The 27,352-nt window shown below is 32.9% G+C and overlaps 1 protein-coding gene across 1 annotated transcript; it reads right to left on the bottom strand.

The window, feature by feature from the left end:
- Nucleotides 1-737: 737 nt before the first annotated feature.
- On the bottom strand, nt 738-8,875 carry LOC114418713 (nucleolar protein 10-like). The gene is made up of 15 exons (XM_028384187.1): nt 8,584-8,875; nt 8,326-8,516; nt 7,597-7,697; nt 7,412-7,502; nt 7,251-7,309; nt 6,999-7,119; nt 6,766-6,834; nt 5,389-5,441; nt 5,185-5,293; nt 4,403-4,573; nt 4,169-4,327; nt 2,869-2,961; nt 2,570-2,758; nt 1,910-2,106; nt 738-1,711 (listed from the first exon to the last, which is right to left on the bottom strand). The coding sequence occupies exons 1-15, from the start codon at nt 8,717-8,719 to the stop codon at nt 1,372-1,374; spliced, it is 2,079 nt and encodes a 692-aa protein (XP_028239988.1). The 5' UTR covers nt 8,720-8,875; the 3' UTR covers nt 738-1,371.
- Nucleotides 8,876-27,352: the final 18,477 nt, after the last annotated feature.

The following is a 27,352-nucleotide window of genomic DNA, read 5'->3' as shown; positions in this document are numbered from 1 at the left end:
CCATAGCTATATAGTCTATATATAGGCTTGCTTCATCATATTCGGAAGTATTCATTCTCCCAACGGAAGTGATGTACACTTCACATAGGCTCTCTTACGTGACCTGGTCACCACCACACACCCTTAACATAACTTTCAATTTTTCTTGTGTTGGTTCGAAAGCAATTAGGAAGTATTGAATTCCCTGCACACAATTAAACCAAACAAAACAAACGTAAAGCAGTACCAAGAGTTCGAATAGAAACATAAACGTGCATAAATCAGATTTTTAGGAATTATGCAGAAAACGCAATTAAACCCAACAAAACAAACGTAAAGTGGTACTAAGAGTTCGAAATAGAAACATAAACGTTCACAATTCCTTGTCATATCATGTAGTTTCTCCATTGATATCCTATCTTACATTTCAATATGATATCATATCAAAATTTGATGAACAAAATACTCATTAGTGCTATTCCATGTCAATGTCGCACTATAAAAAAAAACTACAATTTCATAAGTAATAAGAACTTAAAAAGTAATATATGAGCATAATTTCATATAGATATGATATCAATGATTAGTTCGGAATCGTTAATAAGAACTTACAAAGTAATATATGAGCATAATTTCATAAACTGCTGGATCGATAAAGTAATACAATTTCAGAATTTATTGATTACTACTGAATTTTGATCTTTCACTTTTGGATAAAATTCACAACAGCCATTAACCATAAGTGATTGATGAATCTATTTGGTGAACAAACCCATCAATTTATTATTATGAATAAGCTCTGGTTACAATTTTGAAAATTTAACATATCTCAACTACTTGTAGGGGATACATTGACAAAATAAATAATCAGAAAATCATCATCCAACGCCAATGAACGTTCTTTCTGTCAGAACTTATATTCAATAGCATTATGGAGCTTTTTCTTGTACGAGGGAGGAGGCAGTCGAACCCACAAATAAACATAATGGGGGAAAATTCAGCCCCAATGGGTGAGAATAATCAAAACAAAATTCGGAGTACATGGTACATTCTCACTTAAAGGGAGAGATAAATCCCTATGTAACATTTGAGATTACTCATACCTCCTCCCCTATCCTTGGTTTTTGAACAAAACTGTAACAATTAAGGTAGGTTCCACACAAAATAATTTATCTTGATAGAGCATCCAAAAATAGGGGAAAGAACAAAAATGTAATAAGTAAACGCATTAAGATGTTCAGCTACATATCAGAGATCATGTAGCCCTGCAGCCATTGCCTACCCTGTGCATGCCTTCAGTCACAGGATGCATGGATGGAAAACTGAGCCATAAGGATCAAGCAAGCAAGATCTAAGAAGAATCAAATGCCATTTACATTATGTAAAAGGTCATTATCGACGTCCTCTTCTGCCATTCCCCCGTTTCCCTCTCCCTTGACCACGAAACACTGGTCTCTGCGGCTTAAGCCCCAAGGATTGAACTCCCCTCTTTTTCCTGTGTGGCACTTCTTTATCTTCCTCGTCTTCCTTGTACTTAGCTGAGCTTCTTGTGGAGAAAGTGATTTCTCGTGATCCTCCTGGACCCTGTTTAACACCATTTGGAACACGAGAAGGTTGTTGGTTATCTTTGAGAGCTGCAACTCTGTCTCCCATAGGAAGTGAGTCCTCCCCTGCAAGTGATTTTTGGCTCCAGAATGCCTCTGCATGCTGCTCATTTTTAATTTCATACATCCTGCATATTATGTAAAAATGCATCAGTAATTATGAATTACTAATAGATATAGAACAATAATAAAGATGCCATTGATCTCAAAGAAAATGTCATTGATTATAGAAAAATTAATAAAATGCTCCAAATCCTAACGGATCACCCTATTTATCTCCCATATAAAGGAAAAGAAACCTAACAAAAAACTGGTAACATTCTCACCTTGGAACCCGAGATTTGTCTTTCATTCCATTTGCAGGTTCATCTTGTGATGATGTTGATGCATCAGAATCACTTAGACTTTGATCATCATCTGACATGACAGGTTCAAAATGTTCCTTTAACAAGGATGTTTGCTTCTTAGAACCCATTGGATGTAAAGCCAGATATTCTTGTGAGGAATCCTTAATCTCAAATTCCTGAAATGGAATAAGTAATAACCGTAAGAGAAATGTGTTGTTTAAAGGAAAAGCAATCACAAGTCAGAACAAACAAATTACATGTGTCCACCAAATTTCCCATCAAATGCATTCAAATATTCCAATTTTGCAGTTGAATTTGAAATTTGTAGTTAGAAGTTCTTGTATGCATAATTTACATTGAGCATCTATAAGAAAATTTAAAATGATATGCTCGACTAGAGTGGAAAAATCAATCCAACAATGATATGTATCTGTATGCCAAAGTTTTGATGCATCATCATTAATCAGTACAAGGGCTTAAAATTTAATTCAACCCATTGGGGATGGTGGGAAGTTATAACGTTTTAAATGTAGCCAGCTATGATAACTATCTTAAAACTTGTTAGAATAAAAGGGCTGAAGAGAGAGGATAAAGTCATTAAAAAGACTAACACAACTGCCATATTTCATATTACAGTACCTCATTTGTAAATATTGCTTTAAATCGCTCGTCCTGAAGATCTTGCATGCTGAGCCCTTTCTTTTTCTTGGATGCCTTTTTAGCTTCGCCATCATCAACATCTCCATCTCTCTTCTCATTTTCAGCTTCTTCAGTTTCTAGGAGCCGTGCTGCAAGGGCCCGATTAACTTTGGGTAACTTTTTCCTGACCTGCAAGGAGAATGATTGAGGCAGAGCAATAATTATAAATCATTAATCACCCTTACCTATGTAAACTATGAATAGAAAACTAAAATGATTAGTGAAGGAATCAATTCTACCGTGATTCGTGAGGCACGCTCAGCTTCCATCTTTTCTCGTTTCTGCTGTTCAATATAAGCTTCATATTCAAAAGGATCCACCAGTGCTTTTGCCTACAAAATAATTGATGCATCATATGATAGGACAAAACAGACTCTAGGTCTAGAAACATCTAAGAAAAATAACTACAGCATAAACATGATACTGTAATCAATATATATATATATATATATGCACACACACACACATGGAGGAATTGAATTATACCGGTGTAACTTCAACAATTATTAGACCATTTTTATAACTTGATATAGAATGTGATTTTTATTAATCTAACCGTTGAATTATATCTACATATTACCAAGATTGTTTTTGTCAAAATTGAACAAGAAGATAATCAAATGGTCCATATTTTAGTATATTTTGAAATGTTTATATTACATCGATTTTAATTTATATAAACGAGGTAGCAAATGATTTTGGATTAATATGAAATTTTGTATATATGATCTATGTGAAACAAACTTTCAATCCAACGGTGAGTGTTTTAAGAATATTATTTAGTTGAAAGTTATAGAATGGTATAATAGTTCTCTCTCTCTCTCTCTCTCTCTCTCTCTCTCTCTCTCTCTCTATATATATATATATATATATATATATATAACGAAACAATTACAACTAAGCTGAGGATTGGTTATTCTCCAAAACAGAAAAAGTAAAACATAATGAAGGAAAAAATCAAGCAAAGATATCTAGTTTTTTGAATACAAGAAAAGTAAACTTCCTTGAAACAGCTATGAGCAAAGTATAAGTCACAAATACAGCCCTACCCAAAATCAAACTTAAGAGCCAAGAGACACCCTTGAAAATGTGAGCATCTCTCTCTAACCAAATATACCATAGACATAAACCACACACTGCAATTAGACCTCCTTTTTATACCAAAAGCACTGGGGTGAACCAAAACGTTCATCCAACACACCAAACACATTATTTGAAAGGAAAATAGCCAATTTACAATTTAAAATTAAATGTGGCTTACAGCAAAAAATTAGCACATGATAAAGGCAAGGAAAGAATCTCCATCATGAAGCTTGCTCAAGTTCTTAGATGTTTTGACACATAAGATGCCAATCACTCATGTCTTTTTCCATTAAGCTAATAAATTAAATGGTTTTTTTCATTTACCAACTTATCATGTTTAAGAATTCATGTAAAAACTGAAAAGGCCAGTCAGGCTCTAGGAAAAAAAAAAGATATCAGCATTTCAATAACTCGAGAAACACATGTAAAGTAGAAAACATACCAAAGACAACCTACCTTTTTGTATAATGCATGATTAATAAAGAAGCCATGCATGTAGGCTCTAAGTAGATTGGTGCCAATCAGGTTAGTCAAATTTAACCTCTCAAGCTCCTCCTTTGTCAAAAATTTGTAATGATCATAAATAGTTGTTTGTCCGCCCATGTCTAACTCCTCCTGTAAAAGTAGTTATAATGTCACAACATAGATAACCAGAACAAAAATAAAATAATCAAAATATTAAGAACATACGGTGAAATTCTCTAGGGAAGAACACCACTTGGGAGCAGGTCCAAACGATGGTATGAAGTAAGATGGTATTTGACTACAGTCCAAGGCCAGCAAGATCAAACCACTGCCAGGAAATGTACACACATCATTTATTGTTCCTGTTGTCGGTTCAATGCTGGTCAAGCCTTCTCCCTGGAAACAGATTAATCAATCAAAACAACCCATGCTGATAAAACATACAATCTAGATGCAGTTAATTACCAAAATGTTTAGGAACAAGGGATACCAAGCTCATTTTAAACATAAGATGTATGCATGTACAATTTAGTTTAGATATTGCAAAAACATATTATCAAGAAAAGTCATTTAATGAAGATTAACAGGTGAACCACAATATGAAGGTAATAAGTAGAATATTATTATAGATTTAAATTTAAATCATTAACATTTGGTAAGAAGAAATTTTTGTACATTTATCTAACAAATTATAGCTTAGCAAAAATTTGCTGAAAACACTTTAAGATCATGTTTTCAAAGTCTGACATCTGTTAACAATCTCCAAATATATAGAATGATATAGAAGTCCCAACATGTCACAATTGAATTCTTGAAGTCAATCATGCCATGCAACATTATTGATCATTCTTTCTCCTACCTACGAAAATGTTACTGAATGATCCAACTAATTAAAACAGACACTACACATCACAATTTTAATGGATGACCAAGGTGTACATATCAATTTGGAGAAAAGCAGTTGAACTACTAATATGAAATATGAGAGTGGGAGCAAATTCCTCTACCGTTTCAGGATCCCATATTCTAACAACATGATTATCACTGGTAATCAACATTGGTTGTTCATAGTTAAGAGTACGATGCCACTTAATATCCAATATTGAACTGCCATACCTGTAAGAAATTTTTTAACCAACCATTAATTAAAGATATAATTATTTTTAATACAAACACAAATATAAATTTCTCAAATGAGAATGTCAACTTACATATGATCCTGTATTCGTACAGGATGTGATGAGCGCAGATCATAGATGAGAACCTGCATATGCAAAATTTAATGTATAAAGTATCCATATTCAAGGGGGAAAAATACATGTGGAGTTTTGTTTAGAAAGTAAAATTGTGTTCCCACAAGGAGTTTTTTTTCTGCTAAAAGTAATAAAGATTTTCCCAATAAATAGCATTTAGAAAAAATACAGAAAACCAGTCCACCCTCTATGCTGCCACAAGAAGTATGTCCTATTTCCATTGTGTACACTTTTTAAATCAGCTATGTCTACCCAGAGGTCTAATCATTTTCAAACAAATAATTACGAAACAAGGGATCATGTAAAAGGTAATAGCTTATCTTCTGACTTTATGAATTCTAACATAACTTTGGACTTTGTAGATTCTCTCACTTAATCCAACTACTTTTTGGGCTCAGTTAGAGATATCAAACCATTCTTGGACCTCCAATTAACAACTTAAGCTTTTGTAAGACTTAGTGCTTGACATGGTATCAAAGTCAGATAAGGGCATGTTTGAGTAAGTTTCTTTAGATGCACTTTTAGAGAAGAAAATAATGAGATGAGCTTCTCCATAAGCTAAAATGAGCTCTCCATTAGCTAATTTGTAGAAGCTGTCTCCTATAGGTTCTCTAAAAGATGAGAGGACATCTACAAATTAACTAATGGTTAGCTTATTTTAACTTATAGAAAAGCTCATTTCATTTTTTTCTTCTTATTTTCTTCTCCTAGAAATATTTCTAGAGAAGCTTACCCAAACAGGCCCTAAGATGAAATAGTCAAGATTTGATCCTTGGTGCCCTCATTGCTCATAACTAAATCAAATTTCAGTACAAGGTAAAATGTGCCTATTGCATTATCCACACTTCAAACTCAATAGGTTGTTGCATCTAGAGGAATTCCAAGGTAACTTCAAGCCACAGACTTTCACTATTGGGGGTTTATGCTATATCCATAATTCATTACTTTTTTTGGGCTATGTTTCTTCAACAGATGGTGGATTTTCTTTTCTTTTTTCTATTACGTCTATTTTATGTTACTGAAGAATTTATGGAGTACAATGCCCATTGTAGAATTCCATGTCAGAGATATAAATCCATTCATGGAATTCCACTTAATAGCTTCAGCTTTTGGGAAATTAGCCCTTAACATTGCCCATTATATGAAATAAGCCTGTCTTGTCTTAATAGTATATACATCCATTTTCACAAACCTATGATTGTGGGATGAAGACAACCTTTCCTTAAAATCCTATATAACACCAGACATGACTACTGTAAGTACTACAAAATTTGCCACAACTGTCCCAATAATGGCACAGGTCACACAGCCTATGATAGCAATGTAGCATCATACCTTTCCTGCACTACTTCCAACAGCCAACAAGAAACCACCATCTTCATCAAACTCCAATGCAGTGACCTCCTACAAATATGGAAAGGTTAACAATAAAGATGTCTATTACACAACAAAATTTACCAAGTAATCTATAACCTCATATTTGGTTATGATATGGAAAAGGTGAAAGGATAAACATTTCCTGCCCATTTGAAACTTGTGAGTAAATAGTGAGAGAGAAGACATGCTACCTGGTCAACATCACCACTAGGTCCAACAGCATCAATTCTACCAACTGAAGATCTCACTCGCATGTCAAAGCATTCCACAGCACCATCTTCACCACCACAGGCAACTAATCCATGAATCTTGCTAAAATTCAGAAAGATTAAATTTCCAGTGATTTAATACAAAATTGCAAGGTACATACACAAAATATACAAAGATTTAGTAATTGAAGAAAATAAAGCAGGGTAAATTAGTATTTAAGTTACAGTATTTACCTTCGAGAAACTACATTCAATGCAGGGGATTGTGTGTTAAGGGAAGAGAGGAATCGCCCCTAACAAGTCAGAAAGACAGCTTTCCATTTTCAGTATTTCTTTTTTTCAAAACTCAACCAATATGAAAAGGTATCGAAACAGAAAGCTATAAGCTAAAACACCTGCTCTAAGTTAATTCTGTACAGATCTGGGGACGATGCAGCACAAAGCAAGTCACAAGACCAGCAGTCATAAGCAATGTCCCTCCCCATCCTACCAAATGATAACAACAAACAATCCTTTTTCAGCACAAATCACACTTTAAACTCCAAGAGCAATCAATACACATAAAGCATAGAGAAGAAACCTTGGAATCCGCAAACTGTAGTGCTTTCCATATTTCGCATGCAGATAAACAGAGCGATCAGCACATAAAAATGCAAGTTTCGAATAGTCATCTGTCAGAACCTACATTAGCAAAAACATGTTACCTCAACCAACCAATCCCTCTGTAATAGATTGCTCACAGTTTACAAACACAAAGAAAACATTGACATAAACAAAATGAAGCACAACAATTATTGGAACATAAAACCTAACTTTCTATTTCAATTGAAGCTTTGCAGTTACCTAAACCAACCAATCCCTCCATAAAAGACCACTTACAGTTTACAAAAACAGCAAATATTAACGAATGTAAACATAAATAAATTGAAGACAACAACTATTGGAATCGGAATATAAACATAACTTCTTTTTATTTCAATTGAAGCTATGCAGTTACCTCTACCAATCAATCCCTCCGTAACAGACCGCTTACAATTTACTTATTTACAAACACAAGAGAGGATATTATCAAATGTAAACATAAAAATAAAATAAAAATAAAGAACAACAGAACAACTATTGGAATTGGAATATAAACCTAACTTTTTATTTTTATTTCAATTGAAGCTATGCAGTTCCTCCTCAGTAAGAGACCGCTTACAAACACAGAAACATGAACTAATGTAAATATAAACAAAATGAGGCTCGCTCAACAACAAGTGGAGATTATAAACCTAACTTTTGATTTCATTAGAAATAAAGCTAGCACCTGAAAATCAACGATCTCGGAGTCCAAGTGGCGTTCGAACTTCAAGCCTAGCTCCCTGACCTCGTAGACCTTGACTTGCGGCGGATAGATGCCGGAAGCAATGATGTACTCGCCGTCGGGAGTGGCCTTGATTTTGGTGGCGGCGGTGGCGAAGCGCAAGTCTTCGAGCAGTTGCAGGTTCTGCGTGTAACCTGAAAGAAGAAGAATGAGCAAATGAATGAATGAGAAAAAAAAGGTGAGAGAGGTTAGTTAGTATACTTTTGACGTTGCGATGAGAGTTCTGCTTCTTGTTGGAGGGAAGCCATGAAGCGAGTGACGGTTGCTGCGACGCTATCGTGTACATCTTAACGCCGTTTATTGACGTCGACTTCATGCCGCCGTCGCGAGTCGCCATTGTTACTTACTTGCTTTCTTGCTTTCCAATTCTCTTCAATTCAAAAATGTGTTCTGTGACCGAACGGCGAAGCCAAAGAGTGAAGAAGGGAGGCAGGGTTTTGTTTTGAGGTTTCTTCGCTGCGATGCAGAGAAAACCTTTCCGTTTTATTTTTTTCTTTTTTCTTCCTCCTAGTCCTACTTATTTAATATCTATTTAATAAAAATATATATTCTACTTATTTTCTCTCCTCTTTTGTTTTAGCTTGTATTTGTTTGAATTTAAACTGAGAAAAAAAAATAAAGAAGAATAAAATAAGATGATAGTATCAAATTTTTAATATTCGATTGAGAGGAGAAATAGAAAAAGAAAGGTCTGACATATAAAGAAGGTTAAATTAATTCATAATCTTTAATTAGCTTACCGAATTAATCTTTTTTTTTTCTATTTGAGTTCTTCTATTAAAATTAATCATAGGAATTTAATTAGCCCCAAAATTTAGAAATTTATGTGTTCGTACCGAATATTTTTACCTCTTTATATTTATTTTTAAATAATCAACTTACTATTGTCCTTTTTTGGTGGGACATGTTGATGTTTTTTCAACAATAATCAACTTACCTATAATGTTAGTGTTTATTTAATTATTTTTATCTAAATAAATTATTATTCAAAATCTAAGATAATATATTTAATTTTAATAATATTTATTAAAAATAAAATCAATTATAGTATATATTGAAAATCATTTCTCACTACACCCCGTTCTTCATGTGTGTTGGCGCCAATATAAAATATTGCTTTGGAATTTGCACCCTCTCCTCGTCTGGCCTCTCTCTGCAGGGCTGTATATATTAACAGTACGAAACAGGAATGAACCCAAAAAAACTGAAGTTACATATTTGACTAGAGTGTTTTCCCTAGGAATAGTGTAATTGAGTAATGTTACACTACAACACATTCTCATAATTAATGTTTTTTATAGTGCTCATTCATTTGCATCTAAAACTACTGAGAATTTGGGAAAGGTGTATTGAGATGGATATACATTCAATTTTGGTAACAAACACATCAATAAAAGTTTGTCCTCGGGATAAATAATGGTAAAGACAAATGCAAATTCGAAGCAAGTGAATGGCAATGGAAGCCTTACTTTGGTATTGAATATTAGTAAGGCAAATTCTAGCAGGTTCGACATGAGCATCCTTTACCTTTAGTGCTTGTTTTCATCTTTAATTCTTCTAATAGTAAACAACATGTACCACATATTTTTTGTCTAATCTTCTAGCATTATTTCAGTCAATTAAAATAAGAAGCAGAAGAAAAACAAGAGTCAAATACAAAGATATTAGCAATGAAATACCAATCACTAACTGGAGCTATGAAGTAGATGAAAAAATCAACATCAGCCAAGAGTATTTTGTGAAAACGAGCCTCTATGCTAAACCTTGCCTAGGCATGGTTTATCTTTATCCACATGAAATTGTAACAGAAAAAGTAAGTTTTTGTGGAGGGTAAGAAAAGAAGCAGAGGCCTGCTAATGCTCCTGTAGTAAAACTAAGGGATATTGAACTTCAGATCTCGGCAGAGTTGTGCTTGGCAGTGTAATAATAGCTTGGGCATAGATAATGTCTAAAATTTGACTTTTTTACTAAAAGGGGTATTTTTAAGCTTAATTTTTCAATCCAAGATAACTTTTAAATAATTACGCAAAAGAGAATAAGTGGTAACAGGTGCTATAATGTCCTATTTTTTTAACTGAAGTTGTAAAACTATTTAGGATTTCAGTTAAAAAAAATTACAACTTCAAAGTTGTAAGTAATTTTATTTTGTTTTACGACTTTAAAGTCGTATAACCTTTTTTTAAATTTTTTTTAAGTTGTTTGTTTTTTTCAAAGTTTATTTCTTTTTACAGTTTATTTTTTTCTAATTTTTCTAAATTTAAAAAAATATTTAAATGTAAAAAAAATAATTTTAATTTTACTTATTAATAATTTTTATTTAATATGGTGTATAATTTTTATGATTTTATTTTATATGTTATTAATTTATTTTAATATTTTATTATTTAAAATATGTTACATATTTTAATATTGTTTTATTTTAATGTTTTTGTTTATTTAAAATTTAGATAATCTATTAATAAAAATACATAATAAAATTAAAAGGAGATAATAAAAATTTGAAACACTTTAATTTAAAAATTGATGACATTTAAATGAAAATTACATGTTTTTTTAAATTAATATTGAGATGATGTCTCACAATGAGTCCTTCTAAATACGGTCTCTCATCTTGTTGGACGAATTGCATGTGTTTATTGTTCTCTTGGTCTATGATCTCTACCTCCACTTGATTTAGGATGCTCACGTGTAATTGTGTATTGTCGTTAAGGAACATGATCCCCATCGTTGTCACCATCGTCGTCGTCGTTATTGTTGTTATCATCATCCTCCTCCTCATTTTCATGACCCATGTCACCTATTTGAGTAGGTAATGATGGACGATAACAAGAACTCGATCGTGGTAGATTACATGCAGATGGTAGAATGTTGAAAGTGGTGACAAACATGTGTGAGAGGCCATAAAAACATTTGAGGTAGAAGGGACTTGAAATGAGTATTGAGGCATATACGATGAGAACCCTATTGGTTGAAAACTTTGTTGACATCCTTGAGATGCGTATCAAGAGAAGGCTTCTAATTGATATTGTGCTTGTGATGGATGATGTTGGGACATATATCCAAGAACATGCATGGGAGGTCCTTTGGGTTCTGCATATGATTGATGTTGGTGATGACCAGGATAATATTGTGATTCAAATTTACAAAGTTAGAAATAATAATTAATAATAATATCAATAATTTTTTAAAATTGTAAATTAAACTGACAATATACTTTGATATTGTTAAATATTCTTTGACCTGAGAAATTATTCCAATTTAAATGTAAAATCAAAAAGTTTCTTAGTAAGAAATTAAGTTCTGCCTCCATCTTGTTCTTGTCTTTCTTTTTCTTTATACCCTTACTATTCTTTTCACTGTCTGACCCTACATAATCGTTTTCAATATCTTACAATCTCAGTAGATAGTGCTCCTTCACGCGATATATGTCATCTAGTTTGACGTATATACCATTGCATGTATTCTGAATTTTCATGCAAAAGACCTTGGTCCATTTCACCATGAACAATATAATCATTCCAATAATTCCATTTGGCAATCCAGTCACGATGATGGTGAGGCCAAAAAATATATGTTCTCCCTCAAATATCTATGTCATGGAGTTGATCTACGTTTTGTGGGTCATCTGGAATAATTTGTCGCAGTCCAAATTGTCTCATGACCATGTCTATTGGATGTCATTTTCGTAATTGCAAAACATATGTGAGGGACTTTTGCTTGAACAATCATTGATACCTTAACATCATTAATTAATGGTCTTATCTCTGGTGTGTCATAAGGAGTCCACAAGAACGGCAACACATACATTATTATTGTCACATATTTATAATCGAATAGGAAACAGAAAAAAATAGTTAAGTCATTAAAATTAAGAAATGAACCTCATTCATATATAGTCTATCAAATATGACACCTATCAATCTCACTGAATTGGTGGGAATATTTGTTTGGATCCTTGGACGAGATCACCTTCGTGCAAGAGGAAATTTGTGTCCTTCTTGTACTTCTTCCATGGATAGGTGATCTATCTTTGGAATAATACATTTAATGCGGTCCCACTCCTATGACTGTAGCAACAACAAACATCTACCGATTTTTGTTTGGTCCGGTTTCACAGCCCGATCTAGAGCTCGAAAAAGGGATGCTAATACTGCTGCATCCCAACTGTAATGACTTGCCTCAGTCAAATTTGATAATAAAAAGAGATATATAAAAAATGAACTCTTGCACCTGATGTATCTGGCATCAAACAACCACCTATGAGCATCATGATATGAGCTCTAATATTCTAATAGTAAACAACATGTACCACATATTTTTTGTCCAATCTTCCAGCATTATTTCCGTCAATTAAAATAAGAAGCAGAAGAAAAACAAGAGTCAAATACAAAGATATTAGCAATGAAATACCAATCACTAACTGGATCTATGAAGCAAATGAAAAAATCAACATCAGCCAAGAGTATTTTGTGAAAACGAGACTTTATGCTAAACCTTGTCAAGGCATGGTTTATCTTTATCCACATGAAATTGTAACAGAAAAAGCAAGTTTGTGTGGAGGGCAAGAAAAGAAGTAGAGGCCTGCTAATGCTCCTGTGGTAAAACTAAGGGATATTGAACTTTAGATTTCGGCAGAGTTCTACTTGGCAGTGTAATAATAGCCAGGGCATAGATAGTGTCTAAAATCTGGTTTTTTTTTTACTAAAAGGGGTATTTTAAGCGTAATTTTTTAATCCGGGATAACTTTTAAATAATTATCCAAAAAAGAGTAAGTCGTAATAGGTGTTACGACTTCTTATTTTTTTAACTGAAGTCGTAAAACTATTTACGCCTTCAGTTAATTTTTTTTGTTTTACGACTTTGAAGTCGTAAGTATTTGTTTTTTGTTTTACGACTTTAAAGTCATAAAACCTTTTTTCTTAAGTTTTTTGTTTTTTTTTCAAAGTTTATTTCTTTTTATAGTTTATTTTATTCTAATTTTTTAAAATTTTAAAAAAATTATTTAAATGTAAAATAAATAAATTTTAATTTTACTTATTAATAATTTTTATTTAATATGGTGTATATTTCTTATGGTTTTATTTTATATGTTATTAATTTATTTTAATGTTTTATTATTTAAAATATGTTATATATTTTAATATTATTTTATTTAAATGTTTTTGTTTATTTAAAATTTAGATAATCTATTAATAAAAATACATAATAAAATTAAAAGGAGATACTAAAAATTTGAAACACTTTAATTTAAAAATTGATGACATTTAAATGAAAATTACACGTTTTTTTAAAACTAATATTGAGATGATGCCCCACAATGAGTTCTTCTAAATACGTGTCTCAGTCTCTCATCTTGTTGGACTGAATTTATCTGTGTTTGTTGTCTTCTTGGTCTACGACTTCTACCTCCTCTTGTTTTAGGATGCTCACGTGTAATTGTGTGTTGTCGTTGAGGAACATGGTCACCATCGTTCTCATCATTATCATTGTCGTCATTATTGTTGGTATTGTTGTTATCATCATCATCTTCCTCATTTTCATGACCCATGTCACGCATTTGAGTAGGTAATGATGGACGATAACAAAAGCTCGATGGTGGTAGATTGTATGCAGATTGTAGAGTGTTGAAAGTGGTGACAAACATTTGTGAGAGGCCATAAAAACATTTGAGGTAGAAGGGACTTGAAATGAGTATTGAGGCATATATGATAAGAACCCTACTAGTTGAAAACATAGTTGACATCCTTGAGATGCGTATTCAGAGAAGGTTGCTAATTGATATTGTGCTTGTGATGGATGATGTTGGGACATATATCCAGGAACATGCATGGGAGGTACTTTGGGTTCTGCATATGATTGATGTTGGTGATGACCAGGATAATATTGTGATTCAAATTTACAAAGTTAGAAATAATAATGAATAATAATATCAATAATTTTTTTAAAATTGTAAATTAAACTTACAATCTCAGTAGATAGTACTCCTTCATGCGATATATATCGTCTAGTTCGACGTATATACCATTGCATGTATTCTAAATTTTCATGCAAAAGACCTTGATCCATTTCTCTATGAACAATATAATCATTCCAATTATTTCATTTGGCAATCCAGTCACGATGATGGTGAGACCAAAACATATATGTTCTCCCTCTCATACTATGTCATGGAGTTGATCTAGGTTTGGTGGGTCATCTGGAATAATTTGTCGCAGTCCAAATTGTCTCATGACCATGTCTATTGGATGTCATTCCACAATTGCAAAACATATGAGAGAGACTTTTGCCCGAACAATCATTGATACCTCAACATCATTAATTAATGGCCTTATCTCTAGTGTGTTATAAGGAGTCCACAATAATTGCAACACATACATTATTATTATAACATATTTATAATCAAATAGGAAACAAAAAAAAAATAGTGAAGTCATTAAAATTAAGAAATGAACCTCATTCATATGTAGTCTATCAAATATGACACCTATCAATCTCACTGAATTGGTGGAAATATTTTTTTGGGTCCTTGGACGAGACCACCTTCATGCAAGAGGAAATCTATGTCCTTCTTGTACTTCTTCCATGCATAGGTGATCTATCTTTGGGATAATACATTTAATGCGGTCCCATGCCCATGACTGTAGCAACAACAAAGATCCACCGATTTTTGTTTGGTCTAGTTTCACAACCCGATCTAGAGTTTGGAAAAGGGATGCTAACACTGCTGCATCCTAACTGTAATGACTTGCTTCAGTTAAATTTGATAATAAAAAGAGATACATAAAATGAACTCTTGCACCTGATGTATCTGGCATCAAATAGCCACCTATGAGTGAGCAACACGAGAAGTTGCTGAAAATTTTGCCACAACTAGCTTAGATAAATCATTTTACCTTTTACATACTTATCAAGTGGAGTTTCCCCTAGTAATGTCTGATAAGCAACACGTACATCACTGGTGATGATATCGATTACTGGCAATCCATCAATCTTCAAGCCCAACTATAGGGCCACATCCTGTAAAGTAATGGTTGTCTCTCCATGTGAAAAATAAAATGTGTGTGTTTTAGTTCTCCAACGTTCAACCAACACAATAATCAAATGCTGGTTAATATCAACTTTTCCGACATTTATAACATGACCAAAACCACCTAAAGTGATTAGATTTTTTACCCGATTATCTATCTAATTCAACTAGGTGAAAGTCCAAACAGAATTATACCTCAGACGAATCATTCTCTCTTGATCTTCCCACACTTGATTTGAAATATGTTTGTCTTGTAAACGCAACAAGGAGCCATCAATTGGTACAAGTTGTGCATGTGCCATTGGTTGACAATGAAGAACAAAACAAATGGATAAAAGGATGAAAATAACAATGGAGAAGAACGAAAGTTGGGTGGTGTAAGGTAATGGTTGACACAAGTATTGTTTTTTTGCCAAAGTGTTACCTTCTGATATCTTAATTTGTATAATATTCATGCATCACCAAGAGTCCAATATACAGGACTTATAATTGCTTTAGTGGTTCGTGATACAAGTTATTATTGACTAGCTTTATTTCTGGCAAGATTCCACGAGTATGATACATCATTTCATGTAAGATATCCTATAAGCATGATTCACGAGATAGGAACTGTGACTAGCATGTGCATGCTTCTTACACAAAACCTTGTTTTTATACTATTCGTGCATGTGCAAGCTTCATGGGTGCAAGCTATTGAGGCGCACAAAGCTTTAATTTTAGCCAATATAGTAGCCTATTCTGAAGCTAGCATGTGCAAACATTAACACACTACACGAGAATCATAAATGGAAGCCATGTGCAAGCTTCATGAGTGCTAAGTATTGTTGTTTTCTGTACTTTTATTGTTGCACATTGATTGAACAACACACTACTTTTATTGCTGCACATTGATATGGTGCACCTAATGTTGCTACTTTAAACAAGATTTCTGCAATCTCCAATGAAAACGTGAAGCGAAATGGCAAAATGAATACAACTAGGTAGACTAAAGTGCATGTTGAAGTCGAGAAAATTCAAACGACTTCAAAGTCGTTGAACTGCCTACGACTTCCCTTTTCATGGATGAATGGTGTAGATTCAACCATGAAGGAAATGAAGGGTGAATCTTCTTTGCCAAAGTCGTAGAACATGATACGACTTCTTTATTCATGTTTTTAATATATTATATATATTAGTATATTTTATGTTGATTGCAGGGTTAGTTTATTTTATACATGTTAAATTAATTATGTTTTAGTGTGTTAGTGTTTAGTTATTATTAATTTACAGTTTAGTTAGATAAATTATTATACATGTTAAATTAATTTTGTTTAGTTATTATTTTATGTTTTAGTATATTAGTGTTTAGTTATTATTAATTTACGGTTTAGTTAGATAAATCATTATACATGTTAAATTAAATTTGTTTAGTTACTATTTTAAATTTTATTATATTAGTGTTTAGTTATTATTAATTTAGGGTTTAGTTAGATAAATCATTATACATGTTAAATTAATTTTGTTTAGTTATTATTTTATGTTTTAGTATATTAGTGTTTAATTATTATTAATTTAGGTTTTTAGAATATTAAATTAGTTAAAGAATGCATTATTTTATGGTAGCTATTATTATTTTTATTGACGGTGGATGCAGTAGTTAGTAGCCATTATTTACAACACTGTTCACTTCGATGTAATTTATAAAAATGAGGTGTTGTTCACACTTATAATTCACGTTTACACAATCTTACATCTAAACAAGCAGTTAGTTCTCTCATTTTCATGTGTTACTTAAAGTGTTATAAATATATTTTTTTTAGCGTTACATACACAAAATTAGGAACTTTTACTGCACTTTCGTATTTGTTTAACAACTCTAAAAAATGTTTGTTTTTTTTAACGATAGATACACAAAATTGATGTTATTTCACTAATAAATTACTTTTGTATTTTTTGACAGATGGCTAACAAAGAACTCATAAAAAGAGATAATGTTAGCGACTTCAGTGATGACGAGCAACAACACGATTTTCATATAATAATGACCTTCACACATAGAATACTAAGAAACATCTCTTAATAGTTAAAAAGCTAGTTAACTCTCATGGAAACAAGCCTCACAAAAAACATGCTACATGCCTTGCAATATTTATAATTTATGTTGGGAAATACCAAGAATAAATTTCCCTCTCTATGTGATTTAGATGGATAATAAGAAAAATAAATTAAGAGAGTAAGAGAAGAAGAACAATACCAAGAAATTTTTAATGTGGAAAACCCCCTTAATATGAAAGGGAAAAACCAAGGACAAAGTCCAAAAAAATATCTCCACTATGAAGTAGGATTACAATGATCTTAATCTCACCTGATAGGATGATTTACAATATTTCTTAAACACTCACCAAGTACTGTGAAAATATATAACTCTTTTTTCTTGAAGAGGATTACAAAAAATTCTCTCACTCTATCACTCTTGAGGGATCTCACTTGCTTGCTTACCACAATTCCTTACAAGCTCCCATTTATACAGTGGAGGAATATGGCTTCTCCCAAGTGTAATAAATGGATGTAAATTAATTTTCTAAGATGAATGTGATATCATCAAGAGTCAAAGATGAAATTCCAAAAACCTTGGAATCTGCACCTTTTATTTTCCATGCATTTTATGTTATCAAGATTTATTGAATGTGGTGCTCCATAATTATGGAGGTATTTCCAACAAATCTCCCCCTTCCCGACTTAATTGGGGGGCACCACTACACTGGCACGTTGACAACGGTCTTCAAATTTCTTAGCTGGTATCACCTTGGTTATCATGTTTGACCAATTTTCATTGGCGTGAACCTTCTCAAGTTGTAAAAGCTTATCCTCTAACATATCTCGTATCCAGTGATAACAAACATCTATGTGCTTTAACGACTATGAAATGTTGAATTTTTAGCTAGGTGTATGGAACTTGATTATCACAGTGCACCATATAATTTTGTTGTTCATGGCACAACTCATGAAGAAAATTCTTCATCCACAACATCTCTTTGCATGCTTCGGTAGTTGTAATATATTCAGCCTCAGTAGTTGATAGAGCCACACACTTTTGAAGTTTGGCTTACCATGACACAACCCCCCTACAAAAGTAGTTAAATATCTCGATGTCCAATTTCTAGAATCAACATCTCCAGCCGTGTTCATATTTGTGTATCCTTCTAACACAAGCTTTCCATTACCAAAACACAAACACCTCTTGATTGTGCCTCCAAGATATCTGAATATCCATTTTACAACACCCCAATGTTCCTTCCTAGGATTAGACAAGAATCAATTCATAACACCGACTGCATAAGCAATATTAGGTCTTGTACATATCATAGCATATATGAGACTGCCAACAACAGATGAATAAGGAACCTTTTTCATTTCTTCTTTGTCTCCTTCACTTGTTGGACTTTGCTTTTTGCTCAACTTAAATTGCACGGCAAGTGGAATGCTAACCAGCTTGGCCTTGTGCATATTAAATCTCTTAAGAACTTTCTCAATGTATTGTTCTTGAGATAGCCATAATAACTTCTTAGATCGATCTCGAGTGATCTTCAACCCAAGGATTTTCTTTCCTGGTCTCAAGTCTTTCATAGCGAAGGATTTTCTCAATGCCAATTTAAGGGCATCTATTTTCTTCTTATCATGCCCAATATTAACATATCATCAACATAAAGTAGAAGTATGACAAAATCATCACTAGCATACCTCTTTATAAATACACAGTGGTTGGTGTGAATCTTATTGAAATCGTGTTGAGCCATAAAAGAGTCAAACTTCTTATACCATTGCCTTGGTGCTTGTTTTAGACCATAAAAACTCTTCTTGAGTCGACACACTAAGTTTTCATTACCCGGAACTTCAAATCCCTTGGGTTGCTCCATATAAATCTCCTCTTCTAGATCTTCATGTAAGAAGGTTGTCTTGACGTCAAGTTGTTCGATCTCCAAGTCTAGGCTTGTAGCTATACCTAAGACAACTCTAATGGATGGCATTTTCACCACAAGAGAAAATATTTCTTCAAAATCAATGCTCTTTCTCTTATTGTATCCTTTGACAACAATTCGAGCCTTATACCTTAGTCTCGAGCTATTCTCGTCAGTTTTGAGCCTATACAACCATTTATTTTTCAAGGCTCATCTTTCTTTTGGCAACTCCACTAGGTCATATATGTGGTTCTCATACAAGGATTTAATCTCCTTTTGCATGGCTTTAACCCATTCTTCTCTATCATTGTTGGTCATAGCTTCTTCATAACTTTAAGACTCCTTCATTTGTAAGTGTCACGTACTCATTTAAGGAATATCTTTTAGAGGGACACCTATCTCTGGCGGAACACCGTAATTGAGGTTGTTCAACGACTTTTGGCTCAACAATTTCTGTATTATTTGTCTCTGTTGACAGCTCCATTGAGGTCTCATTGTGTTCGGACCCATAATAAACTTCATTTTGATTCGCCTCGACAACTTGTTGCCTTAAAACAGCATGTGCCACGTGGAATGAGTCATGATCAGAGTTAACCCTACGTTTAGGTTTCTCTAACTACTTCAAATCTTCAATGGTCTAATCCTCGAAGAACACAAGATCTCTGCTTCTAACAATTTTCTTGTTCATAGAATCCCATAATTGATAGTCGAACTCATCTTTTGGTGAACCAAGATAGATATACTGCTTTGTTTTTTAGTCAAGCTTTCCTCATTCGTCCTTAGGAATGTGGGCGAATGCTCAACATCCAAACACCTTCAAGTAGTTGTGTGATGCCTTCTATCCTAACCAAATTTCCTCTAGGATATCTTCATCCAAAGGACTTGCCGATGACAAATTGATAACATCCACAACGGTCTTCACAACTTTTCCCTAGAATGACTTAGGGAGTTTGGCATAAGATAGCATACACCAAACTCTCTCCTTAATAGTTCGGTTCATTCTTTCAACCACACCATTTAATTGTGGTGTCTTTGGTGTCATTTTCTCAAGTTTAATTCCATATGTCTTGCAATATGCTTCAAAAGGGCCATGATACTCTCCACCATTATTAACTTTCAGTTTTCTCCTAGTCTCACGCTCCACCATGACATGGTATTCCTTGAATGCTTGAATTACTTGATCTTTTGTTTTTAACAAGTATATTTGTACTCTTCTTGAGTGATCATCAATGAAAGTGACAAAATAATATGCACCTTCAAGGGATTTTTCAGACATTGAGAAAATGTTTGAATGCACTAAGTCAAGAACATGTTTTCTCCTCTTAGGTTTGTCTAATTTATGAAACGATACTCTATGTTGTTTTCCAGCCAAACAATCTATGTAGGATTCGAGTAGTTGACCTTTTACGTCAGGAAGATGGTTTTTCCTAGCAATGATCTGTCATCCCTTCTCGCTCATATGGCCAAGTCGTCTATTCCACAACTCCATGCTTGAGTCACCATGGGCAACGATGGCCTCTCCCTTGCATATTCTTCCCTGCAGGACATATAGGGCGTCTTTTTTCTTTCCTTGAGCAACAATCATATTGCCTTTTGTGAGTTTCCATTTGCAATCACCAAAGTGATTAATCAGCCCAACATTGTCAAGCTTCCTGACAGAGATAAGGTTGAGACCCATGTCTCGTACATGTGTCACCTCCTTTAACACGAGCTTATGCCATATGTCGATCATAAAAGTGATGTCACCAATGCCTACTATTTTGCTTGTGACACAATTTCCCATTTTTACCATACCAAAGTCACCACTTTGATAGGTTGAGAAAAATCCTCCATGTGGGCTAATATGGAAAAATGCACCCGAGTCAACAATCCATAAACAATCATCACAAGAAATATTAAGATAGTTGTCTTCTCCAATGAGGAATACATTGTCATCTCCATCTACTGCCATGGCCATAGTGCTCTTATCCTCCTTTTTCTTCAAATTAATTTGGTCTGGTTTAATAGTGCCGATTTTTTTTATCTTGCTTGAGATATCGACATTCAGATTTCTTGTGACCTGACTTGCCACAATAGTAATAGGCAATCCTGAAAGAGTGAGATTTAGATCATCCTCGAGATTTATCATGACTTCTACTTGCACTTGTTTCACAATTCTCACTTCTTCCACGATTTTCTACAATGTTATCTTCAGATTGAACAACCATACCTTGTTCCTTCCTCCTAGCTTCTTCATTCAACAAGCTATTAATGATGATATCCATGGTGAGCTTTCCTTCAGGGGCTGAGTTAATTGCAGTAACTACTAATGTGTCCCAACTCTCTAGTAGGGAACTAAGGATTATAAGAGCTTGCAATTCATCATCTCAATCTTCGTCAATTGATTCACGAGCCCCTTGAAAATGTTTAAGTGCTCAATCATGATGTGGCCATCTTTGTACTCCAACTTTACCAACCTTTCCATGAGAGGGGCTTTGTTCTGAGGTGTCTTCTTTTGAATCATAGACTCAAGTTTTGTCCACAGTTCATATGCATTGTTGTAAGTTAACACATGCTCGAACAAGCTTCGGTCAATGTATTTTTGAATCATAGCTACTGCCTTCTGATTTTGGAGCTCCCACTCTTTGATAGTGATCTTTCCCTCTGGCTTATCCTTTTGGGTAATTGACTCATGCAAATCTTTACAGTATAAATGGTCTTCCATCATTGGCTTTTGATAGGATTAATTTTTAGCAATTAGCTTGAACATATCTTCATCATGAGTGACAACACCTTCCATCTTGAATCACACAGGATGATAGCTCCCCCGATCAACCTAGCTCTGATACCATTGTTGGGAATTACCAAGAATAAATTTCCCTCTCTATGATTAAGATATGCAATAAGAAAACTAAATTAAGAGAGTAAGAGAAGAATAACAATACCAATAAATTGTTAATTTGGAAAACCCTTTAAGTATGAAAGGGAAAAACCACGGGACAAAGTCCAGAAAAAATATTTCCACTATAAAGTAGGATTATAATGATCTCAATCTCACCCAATAGGATGATTTACAATATTTCTTAAACACTCACCGAGTACAGTGGAAATATATAACTCTCTTTTCTTGAAGAGGATTACAAAAAACTCTCTCACCTTATCACTCTTGAAGGATCTCAGTTACTTGTCATAACTTCACACAAACCCCATTTATATAATGGAGGGATATGACTTCTCCCAAGAGTAGTAAATGGATATAAATTAATTTTCATATTTTGAAGAACCCTTGAAAATGTTATCTCCATTTTTTCTAAGATGAATGTGATATCATCAAGAATCAAAAATGAAATTCCAAAAACCTTGGAATCTCCACCTTGTATTTTCCATACATCTTATGAAGATTTGTTGAATGTGGTGTTCCAATAATTATGAAAGAATTTTCAACAATTTATGGTGCCCATTCATTTACATCTAAAACTATGGAGGATTTGGGAAAGGTGCATTGAGATCGATATACATCAAATTTTGGTGGCAAACACGTCAATAACAGTTGATCCTCGGCAGAAAAAACAATGGCAAAGACAAATGTAAATTGAAGGCAAATGAATGCCAATGGAAGTCTTACTTTGGTAATGAATATTAGCAAGGCAAATTCTGTCACGTTCGACATGGACATCCATGCATGTTTAATTTTTTGTCTTAAATGTGTTTATATCCTTAATAAATATATAATTTTTATATTTACTTTTTATAATTTTTTTTAAGTTGAGTTACTAATAAAATAATAATTTTATTTTTGGTCATTCATATTTTTTTTAGTCTTTGATAAATTAGGTAATTTAGTGATTAATCCTTGATAAATTAGTAAATTTTCTTCTAGTCTCAACTAATAACAAATTAAAATTATTTATCAGAGAAAAAACACAAAATTAATCAATTTATCAAAAAATAAAAAAGAATGTGAAGAAAAAAAAATATTTTATTAGAAACTTAAAAAAACTTATTAAAAAACAAACACAAAAAATAAATATTTATTAGAGATAAAAACATATCTAAGCCCTCTTCTAAACGGAATGCCTTAGATTTTTGTCCAATTTCCGAGTTTTATTTCAATCAATCCTACAAAGAAACAAGAAAAACAAGAGTCAATACAGAGGTATTAGCAATGAAGTGCCGATCACAAACTGGCGCTATGAAACAGATAGAACAAATCAACCTGTCCTGCTGTGAGGCTGTGAGGATTTTGTGAAAATGAGATTCTATGCTAAACCTGACAAAGGAATGATTCATCTTTATTCAATACTATTATTTATTTTTAAATAAGTAATATGATAAAAAAGAATAATGCATTCCATGAAATTTCACAAAGATAAAATAAAGTAATCCAATTTTACTCCCAAAATTATCAATCTACATACAACACTTTCCTCTCTGGTCTTTTCCATCTCTTCTTACTATCAGGCACCTCACTTCACCTTGTTTCTTAGTAAATTCAATTACAATGTTGTTCTTCAAGTTACAATATAAGTTGTCTATTTCTCTGTGTCCATTCCAATGTTTCTGCTTTTCTTCTCTCACTCTCATTTCAAATCTTAGTGTCGATCTCATAACGGTGTTGTTGCCTTATTTATTTGCATGATCCAAATGTGTCTAACGCTGAACATCGTCGAATTTAACAAGATTTTAGGATTCCTTGTGTGACATGGTGGAAAGAATTGATTCTAGAGGTTAATAATACAAAAGTAGATTGATTATAGAACAAAAAATGACACAATGAGTGTAAAACTCTTAATCGTGGATCAAATTTAAGATAGCAATCTCTTTCTGTTTATCTTTATACTCTAGATTTGTGTCTTAACTTTACTTGGAAGAAAATAGCTGCTTTGATGAAATGATTCTCTGCAAAACCTTGCCAGAAACATCATAATGTTTGCATCTGTCTGAGTTAATTGTAGAGACAAGAAACCTTTTCCATCATAGAAGAAATTTAGATATCATCTGTTTGTTTCTTTAGTGTTTCCTCTTTAATTGTGGATGGTGAATGGTATTTATTTAACAAAGAGTGAAGGCTGAATTGGCTTCTTCAAGTTGTTTCATTGATGTTGTATTACTCTTTCTTATTGTAGCTTACTTGCTCAAGGAAACCTTTGCTATGAGCCTGTCAAGGAAGTCGTGACTAGTGTGAACTCTTTAAGGTTGGTCCCTGTGACTTCTTTCTTAGATTCTGATGTAATGCTTACTTGAGGCTAAAGGCACTTATCCTAAATGCCTAGCACATAAGTTATGGAATTACTAAATATGAATGTTTTCATGATCTATCTGCTAAGGCTTCTGATGTAATTTCACCAATTTGGCCTAATCACCTTTTGCAAGATCAGAAATTATAATGTCCAAGTTATTACAACCATGCAATATTAGTACAACTTGAAAACAATTCCCCTAAGATTCCAATCATTCCACAGAAAAGTCATGCTTGTAAATGACTTGGCCTTTAGCCATATTCATATTCTTTGTTCTTTGTATTTTTCTTTATTTTAAGGAGGATCTCTTATCCTACCAATTCTTTGTAATCACCTTCACCCTGTTTAAATGAATTTCTTACATATATTAAAAACAACTTCTGATTAGGGAAGCATGTTTTGTTTGCCGTGAAAGCAATTAGCATCAAGCAATTGTCCTAACAAGCAAATATCTTTAAGAATTTGGTACCTTATTCTACTAATTATTTCTTCTCAAATCCAAACTTTGCCAAATATCCTCGTATATGTTAAACAGTTGTTGTTCTTCATGCTTGTCTTTAGCATCACTCTTAATTTCAGGCAGCAACATCTCCTGTATTTGTATATTGTTTCTGAATGAAAATAAACTTTTGGCCTTATAACATAAACCATTAACTTGAAAGCAACTACATGTGCTAGTGTATAGTATTAAAAATTAAGGAAAACCATGTAGGAATCTTTTGAAATTCTCCAGTTAAATTCATTCTTGTGATTCCTACCAATATTAATATATTACTACTTGTAACATTTAATCTAAGCATAACCATTAACATTCAATTCTAGATTATGTAATTTACTAAATAATAATGCTTAATGAGAGGATTGAGTTATTGGTCCTCCCTTGAGAGATCCTTTATTATTTTCCACTTTCTTCTTCACTCTTTTGTTTTGATGCTTATGTCCCTCCTTTCCATAAAAATAATACTATTAAATATATATGCTTTCAATCTGATTATTAAAGGTTTATTCCCTTCATAATTTTCTTGCAGAATCAATTGTGAAGTTGATGAATGACCATTTAGCCATCAAGATTCAAGAAGGGTTGAGTGACATGATACTTTCCTCCTCTTTGCACTCTACGTATACCAACTGTATTTGATACTATATGCATGACACGCTGTTTTACTTCTTTTTGACTTTAATAAGATGCTCTATCATTTCAGAAAATAGTCACCAACTGTGCCTAATGTATAACCCTTTTTTGGTTTGAGCTGATCCATTCACTAATCACTAAGAAAACTGGAAATTTCCATAATGATAATAAGTATCAAATCTTGAGGCAAACCTCTATTTTAATAAATGAAAATAGTGATATGTAATCAATTTCTATTGGAATGTATAACACATCCACAAAGGTACATGTGATGATTTGATGTTGCATCTCCAAATACATGTTGTTGGAATTTTAGGGGATTCATATAAAATACCAATAACCACTAAGAACACATTACATTAAATTATCAGGAAAAGTTTTAGGAATACCTGGATCCATAATGATTGATCAAACAAACGCAACGGAATTTGAATCCGTAGGTAACCGGTGGTTTCATGGTTCTTCTTCAACCGTAACCCTCTTTATTCCTTGATAGGACATTCGTAATTCTTCATATGGGGAGAAGAAAAACTATATGTGATGGCTCGGTATGCACTGACATATGCTCATTTAAGTCTATATCATCTTATTTAGTTGTCTAACGAGCTCACTTAATTTGATCACATAAAATAAAATTCACTAATGATAAATAACTAATATAATTATCTTATAATATTAGCCCACATTAATTATTGGAATAAAAAATTCCAACAATCTCCCACTTGGGCTACATATTGTAATAATTATATAAAAAATCCTTAAGCATGCATTTGTATGCTATTTACCTTTAACTTTCACCTTAACAACCTGGTTAATCTCATATATCAATAATGGAAATTGCGGCTTTCGTCACTACAACAAATGTAACTAGACCCCAATGACCACCGCATCAATACACTCAATGACATAGGTCAATATTGATAAGCAACATGGAAATCACATGCAATGTGATCTTAGTCATGCATATTTCCAACTGGTCCAAACTTTATTCTTTATAGAGATCAATCCAAACACAACAAAAATATTGCAAACAAAACAAGCTTATAATGAAATGATAAACTTCAACTTTATTTTTACAAAAAATCTAAATAACAAAATATTTGTAAACCGTAAGATATAGAACATAAGTAAAATTCCTACTAAACTAAGGTACTATAAGGAATTACACTCATATGAGCAGTGTGCTCATGAAAAACTTTAAGTGTCATTCCTTTAGTAAGTGGATCAACTAGCATGGAATGAGTTCCTATATGTTCTATACAAATATGTATTTCCTGTATTATTTATTTAACAACCAAATACTTTATGTCAACAAACTTTTACTTGGTTGAATCCTTAATAAGACCGCTAAGATATTGTTCCAATAAATTCCTGATGACTTCTTAATGTTGGCAACAACATGCAAACTAGTTACAATAATTTAGCAGTCATAAATTCTAGTATAATGTCTCATAACAAAAAATATTAACTCCACCAATATGGTTAAATGTGGATCCTTATGTGGAGTGATTGTTATTAAGACATTTCGAAAAAGTCAAAGTCAGAATACCCAATGATTTCTAAATTTTTAGACTTTCGATATGAAAACATGTAATTTCTTGTTCTTTTCGATTAACACATAATGCGATTTACTACTTTCTAGTGTGACATACCA

This window comes from Glycine soja, chromosome 7 (genome assembly GCF_004193775.1).
Source record: "Glycine soja cultivar W05 chromosome 7, ASM419377v2, whole genome shotgun sequence".
NCBI lineage: Eukaryota > Viridiplantae > Streptophyta > Magnoliopsida > Fabales > Fabaceae > Glycine > Glycine soja.
This window is presented reverse-complemented; position numbering and strand designations above follow the sequence as displayed.